The sequence below is a fragment of the Carassius auratus genome, unplaced genomic scaffold (genome assembly GCF_003368295.1).
Source record: "Carassius auratus strain Wakin unplaced genomic scaffold, ASM336829v1 scaf_tig00216901, whole genome shotgun sequence".
In the NCBI taxonomy this organism is placed as follows: domain Eukaryota; kingdom Metazoa; phylum Chordata; class Actinopteri; order Cypriniformes; family Cyprinidae; genus Carassius; species Carassius auratus.
The window spans coordinates 83,576-90,338 of record NW_020528794.1 but is presented as its reverse complement, the minus strand read 5'-3'; the positions used below and the strand labels follow the sequence as shown (position 1 = coordinate 90,338).

At 41.3% G+C, this 6,763-nt stretch overlaps 1 protein-coding gene across 1 annotated transcript; it reads right to left on the bottom strand.

Annotated features, from left to right (window-relative positions):
* Window positions 1-3,554: 3,554 nt before the first annotated feature.
* or70b1 (olfactory receptor, family 70, subfamily B, member 1) lies at window positions 3,555-6,308 on the bottom strand. The gene is made up of 3 exons (XM_026264343.1): window positions 5,960-6,308; window positions 5,397-5,830; window positions 3,555-3,650 (listed from the first exon to the last, which is right to left on the bottom strand). The coding sequence occupies exons 1-3, from the start codon at window positions 6,306-6,308 to the stop codon at window positions 3,555-3,557; spliced, it is 879 nt and encodes a 292-aa protein (XP_026120128.1).
* Between the last annotated feature and the right edge of the window lie 455 nt (window positions 6,309-6,763).

The following is a 6,763-nucleotide window of genomic DNA, read 5'->3' as shown; positions in this document are numbered from 1 at the left end:
GAGGGCCCACAGGGACCTGACTCGACTCTGGAGGCTCAACCGGGACATGACTTGACTCTGGAGGGTCAACGGGGACCTGACTCGACTCTGGAGGGTCAACGGGGACCTGACTCAACTCAACGGGGACCTGACTCGACTCTGGAGGGACCATTGAAACCTGACTTGACTCTGGAGGGACCATGGGAACCTGACTCGTCTCTGGAGAGATCACGGGAACCTGACTCGACTCTGGAGGGACCACTGGAACCTGATTCGGCTCTGGAGGGAACACAGAAACCTGACTCCACTCTGGAGGGACCACTGGGACCTGACTAGACTCTGGAGTGTCAACTGGGACCTGATTCGACTCAACGGGGACCTGACTCGACTCTGGAGGGTCAACACGAACCTGACTCAACTCTGGAGGGTCAACAGGAACCTGACTCAACTCTGGAGGGTCAACGGGGACCTGACTCAACTCAACGGGGACCTGACTTGACTCTGGAGGGTCAACGGGGACCTGACTCGACTCTGGAGGGTCAACAGGGACCTGATTCGACTCTGGAGGGTCAACAGGGACCTGATTCGACTCAACGGGGACCTGAATCGACTCTGGAGGGAGCACGGGAACCTGACTCGACTCTGCAGGGACCACAGGGACCTGTCTCGACTCTGGAGGGACCATGGGAAGCTGACTCGACTCTGGAGGGAACACGGGAACCTGACTCGACTCTGGAGGGACCACAGGGACCTGCCTCAACTCTGGGGGGTCAACCGGGACCTGACTCAACTCAACGGTGACCTGACTTGACTCTGGATGGTCAACGGGAACCTGACTCAACTCTGGAGGGTCAACGGGAACCTGACTCGACTCAACGGGGACCTGACTCGACTCTGGAGGGTCAACGGGAACCTGACTTGACTCTGGAGGGTCAACAGGGACCTGACTCGACTCAACGGGGACCTGACTCGACTCTGGAGGGTCAACGGGGACCTGACTCGACTCTGGAGGGTCAAGGGGGATCTGACTCGACTCTAGAGGGTCAACAGGGACCTGACTCAAATCTGGAGGGACGCTGGGCTGGTGGCCATCAAGTGCAGTGGCCCTGGGCTGGCGGCCACCTTGTGCTGTAGCGCTGGGCTTGTGGCCACCTTGTTCAGTGGCGATGGGTTGGCGGCCATCTTGTGCAGTGGCGCTGGGCTGGCGGCCATCTGGCCTGGCAGTCACCTGGGCCGCGTCCAAAGTCGCATACTTCCATACTATATAGTAGGCGAAAAACAGTATGCGAAGCAAGTAGTATGTCCGAATTCTTAGTATTACTACTCAGTATTCTTACTATTACAGTAGGCGAGATGTACCCGGATGGCCTACTACTTGCGCCCGAATTCAATAGAATGCATACGATGGACACTACTCTATCCCATGATGCCACAGGAGAGGACTCGTCATACTCATATTCGAAAATAACGGAAAATCGTGATGCCGATATTTTGAAGTGTAAGTACCTTATGGATAAACGCTGTTCATTGTGGTTAAAGTGTACTTGTTTAACATAATCCAAGTAAACGACTGACTTGTTAAAGTTTTACACATTGTAAACTGATGAGACTATTTTGTAAATTGAGTTTAAAAATATGTTTAATAATCATTATCGATCAGAGGCTGTGCCTCAGCTTGTTAAGGCTGCTTTCTACAGACGGCTCGATAAGTAATTCAATGATATAAAGTTACACAATTTTTAGTAATTGAAACGAGTTCATTTACATTTTACTAGTGTTGATATTTTGCTAAAAAAAATTGTTGGATAACTTACATGGCAAACTATTGTTAATAAGTGCCTCAGTTTGATCATAAATCATCAATAATTTGTAAATCCTGTTCTGATGTTACAGAGATGAACACAATCTTGTTCTCATCCACTGATGAAACCCTACTCACTGGAAAGCATAATTCAGTAAGTATATAAATTAAAATTAATCTTAACTGTGTTTTCCTACAGGTGGATAAAGGCCTCCAGTGCAAATAGAGCTGTTCTTCAGCACCCTGGCATCATACCATATCAAGGTACTTCCCCTGGTGGTGACCTGCAGCTGAACAGAATGAAACCGCTTCCTGTTGAAATAATATTAGGCTTCACTTGCTGGAGGTTCAATTTGTATGTGACAGCCATCTATTGTGCCAGCTACCAGAAGAAAAGCTGCTTCCACTGCCTGTCATCTGTGGTGGAGAAGGCAATCAGCCTCCTCAAAATCCCCATGAAAGACCTGCTCATTCTGTCCAAAATGTTATGCAGCTCTTGGATGTCAAAGGCCAGTGACAGCAGCCTGTATGATGCTGTTCGCAGTCTGTAAATATGTAGTTTTTGTTTTTTAGAATAAAATTTCAATAGGTTACACATTTTTTGCTGATAAATCTATATCTATCTATATCTATATATATTTATATATGTGTTTATATTGTCTATAATGTATATATTATGTATTTATGTATATATTGTGATGTGTGTATATGGGTGTGTTTCTGTGTATATTTCTATAATGTATTTGTGTGTATTTATGTGTATATATATGTGTGTGTGTGTATTTGTCTAAGCATTCATTCAAGTTTATTAATTGATTTATGTTCCTTTTGTTTCTTTTGTGTAATTTTATTTTTATTTATTTATTACAATAAATGACTTTATATCCTTACATAAAATCAGGCTGTCATTCTGTTCACAGATGTAGCTGCTGTTATTCTGAGGTAGAAAATTAAAAGCTAAATTTAGTTATTTTATTTAGTAAAGGTTTTACAAGCTGTCAAAGAAGGCATGATCTGCGAACAGCTGACCGACGCCTGCTTTTAATTGTTCATTCAAACGACGTAAAAATGCAGATGAAAGCGGTAAGAATAACGGAAAAACATCACCAATGTTCGCTCCGTAGACTGGGCTATTTAAATTTACGCGCTGTTGTGACGACGTATGTCACATGACAATGTCAACATGGCGGATGTTGTATGTCCGAATTCCATTCATACTACCCACATTCATACTATATAGAACGTACTTTTCTAACGGTCGAGTAGTACGTTCAAATTCATATGTAGTACCCAGTACGCAGTATGTGATTTCGGATGCAGCTCTGGTGTTGTAGCGCTGGGCTGGTGGCCATCTTGTGCAGTGGCGCTGGGCTGGGGGCAACCTTGTGCTGTGGCGCTGGGCTGGTGGCCATCTTGTGTAGTGGGGCTGGGCTGGCGACCACCTTGTGCAGTGGCGCTGGGCTGGCAGTCCTCCTGTCTGGAGACACAGGTTTAGAGTCGGCCATCACACCTGGAGAGACAGGTGTGGCTGGGGTATCCCACTGAGACCGATGTTGTAGGTACATGGTAAACCCCCCAAAATCCAGGATCTCCAACTCCTTCATCTCCCACTCAGGCACAGGGTTATCAAGGCAGGCGTTAAAAAGGTCTTTAAGTGCATCACCATTGTATCCCATTCCTACCACCATGGTCCAGAATCTTTGTGCCAAACTACCCACCTCACTCCACTCTTGATGGAGGGTGATCAAATTTAGTAACCTCCCCCTCCGCTCCTCTATGCTGGCTGTGTGACATCCCACACTGCTGGATCTGGGCATTGATAGAGTCCTTCTGTAACGAACACAGACACAAAACGAGAGATCCAGTCGCACTATTTAATGGGGAATCCAACATCACATGCAAAAACAGGCAAGAGGTCATAACTACAAAATCAGTCCAAAATCAAGAAACATGAAAAACAGGGAACACGAGAAAGCCTGGTGACGGAAAACAAGGACTCCATGAAACAGAGACAGACCGGTTTATATAGACAGGTGTAAAAAATGAAAGTGGAGACAGTTGAGTGCAATAAACAGGTGTGCAGTTAACAATGATGAAAGGACAAAGCTTTGTGGGAAATGTAGTACCTGCAGTGGGGTGACTATGGGGAAGTGAGGCCACTACTGGACACCCAGGGAAACACAGACCAGACACTGTGACACTGTGTCACTAGTTAAAACTGCTTATTTCTCTGCATTTAAAAATTCAATCAATCAATCACCTTTATTTATATAGTGCTTTAAACAAAATACATTGTGTCAAAGCACTGAACAACATTCATTTGGAAAACAGTGTGTCAATAATGCAAAATGATAGTTAAAGGCAGTTCATCATTGAATTCAGTTATGTCATGTCTGTTCAGTTTAAATAGTGTCTGTGCATTTATTTGCAATCAAGTCAATGATATCGCTGTAGATGAAGTGACCCCAACTTAGCAAGCCAGAGGCGAAAAAATTCTTCGAAACATTTGTGATAATGGAAGTACACCAGTCAGCACAATATATAACACTGTTCTAGTGGTTTTTGGATACTGTAATAAAAAAACTTACATATTGTGTCTATCAGAAACTATTTAAATTGAGATTAAATTTGTATAGGCCTCAGCAATCGGATTGATTATTTGGGACATTTGAAATACAAACAGTTTAGACAAATGACTGGAACATTGATACTTGGAGAGTTCAGTTGTCTCTGAGGGGATAAATAATGTTTATATCTTGCAAGAAAACAAAATCACAAATCAAAGGAAAATCTAACAAACAGAGCTGTTGTAACATTTAATAAAAAGTCAAGTCACGTTTATTTATAATGCTCTGTAGATTACAGATTGTGTCAAAGAAGCTTCACGGTATTAAACAGCAAAATAATACAATCAACAATCCTGAATCATATAGAGTATGAGACAAATTCAAAGACAATAGTGTCATTATTCAGCTCAAATCAATTCAGTTTAGTTATGTCTGTTACAAAATAATTACGTTATGAAAGGAGTTGATTCAGCTATAAAGCAGCTCTACAAAAGACATTAGTGTTATGATCCAGCTCAAGTAATTTCAGGGTTTGTTCTCATCCAATTATGTCAGTACAGTCAAATCGATAATGCAATAATTACTGAATATTAAGTGTCCTTTAATAGTATCTAATGTGAAAATAGCAAGGAACCCAAAATCCATCAGGTTACAGAAATAGAGGGAAATAAAATAAACCTTTGGAGAAACCAGTATGAGACAGGTGGCTTGTTCTACTCTGGCCGAAAAGAAGTTGATGCTAGGATCTATTTGCAATTTTAATATTAATATAGAACTGTTTTAGACCCTTTATTTAACATTAATACATAACTATTTTAGAATGAATATAAAACAGAGTATTTTCATATATTACAGCATTTTAATAAACTCAAACACTAGAGAATCACCAAAAAAATGGGTTCAGTTCCTGGGGAAAGCAACAACTGATAAATGTCTACGTTGACTGCAGCGCAATGTAAGTCATTATGGATTAAAAGTATCTATCAAATGCATAAATGTTATGTAATTTAAAATATCTTTCATGGCCCTACTTTTTTTTTTAAGCGCACCACCTGAATCAGGACCTGTCTAATCTCAGTGCACTGCAGTCCATAAATGATCGGATTCAAAATGCTTGGAATAATATGAAACAGCAGAGAAGACAGTTTCCTGTAATCTGAATAGGCAGGAAAACGATGTAGCACTATAACAATAAACCCACTGATGAGCATAATCAAGTAGAGAGCCAAGTGAGTGCTGCAGGTTTTCAATGCACGGCTGTTTAAAGTTTTACTCTTAGTTATTAAGCAAACAGTGACTATTTTAATGTATGTAATCGCTATACTTCCCATAGAAGAACCAAACAGCAGTACTGTGTATATCAGCCCATACAAGTTATTGACAGTCACATCCTCACAAGATAATTTAAACAAAGATGCATTATCACAAAAAGGATTTGATATGAAAGTTCTACAACGGTTGAGTCTTAGAGTAAGGCCTATCAAGATGCTAATGAAAAGTAACGCTACACCCCAAGCTAAAGTTGACAGTGTGATGACCATTTTTTGTGTCAATATGGTTTGGTATCGGAGTGGATGGCATATGGCCACATATCTGTCAAAAGCCATTATTATTAGTATAGTATGGGAGGTTGTGCCATACGTGTGTGTAGAAAATGCTTGTACAACACACTCAACATAACTGATGTAGCGCTCATACGGTGGCTTTATAATGTCCATGAGCAGCCGAGGAATCATGATGGAATTGCCAAGGATGTCATTCAATGGCAAGTTGCAGAATAGCATGTACATTGGCTCATGTAGGCTTCTGTGTCCTATTATGAGAATGAATATTCCAATGTTGGACACCATAATTATTACATAGAAAAGAAGGAAGAATAAAAAAGTAGGATACATTGCCTCCTCGGACACCTTTAATCCTTCTAATTCCAAAAAAAAGCTGTTGTATGTCAGATTCTCCATTAAAAAATTTTTAAATTCTCGTTCTTTGCTTTGAGAAGATCTTTGTATGAGTGAGCAAATTCTAAAATCCACAAGGTTTCCCCACAGCAGATTTGTTAAATGCAGCACATGCAATTGTGCAAATGCAACGCAAATGTGATTGTAAGGATGGTAAACAACTCCCCAGAATTCAATTAATAGGAAAAGGTTTATAGAATTTATAGAAAAAAAAAATCCATCTGAAGAACACTATGATAAAGGTCACATCTAAGATGTTCAGTTGGATTAAGATGATGTGTAAGTTTTACTGGCTGTCTGCTAGTTTTATAGACTGTCACCCTGTGGAGTATGCATACATCACCTAATACGTCTGCACCAGAACTTCATGTCAGTGGATCAAAAATGGGTGGGGAGTATTCCTTGCATCTCACATTTAAGATAATTTGATGTTATTTTCTGGAGCCACACCTGTTTCC

Excerpts from the sequence above, each read along its gene's own strand:
- or70b1 (XM_026264343.1), bottom strand. The coding sequence starts at position 6,308 with ATGGAGAATCTGACATACAACAGCTTTTTTTTGGAATTAGAAGGATTA. Across the intron at positions 5,831-5,959 it reads AACCTCCCATACTATACTAA|TGATAGGCCTTACTCTAAGA; the intron begins TAATAATGGCTT and ends TCATTAGCATCT. Across the intron at positions 3,651-5,396 it reads GACAGGTCCTGATTCAGGTG|TGCGACTGGATCTCTCGTTT; the intron begins GTGCGCTTAAAA and ends CCCATTAAATAG.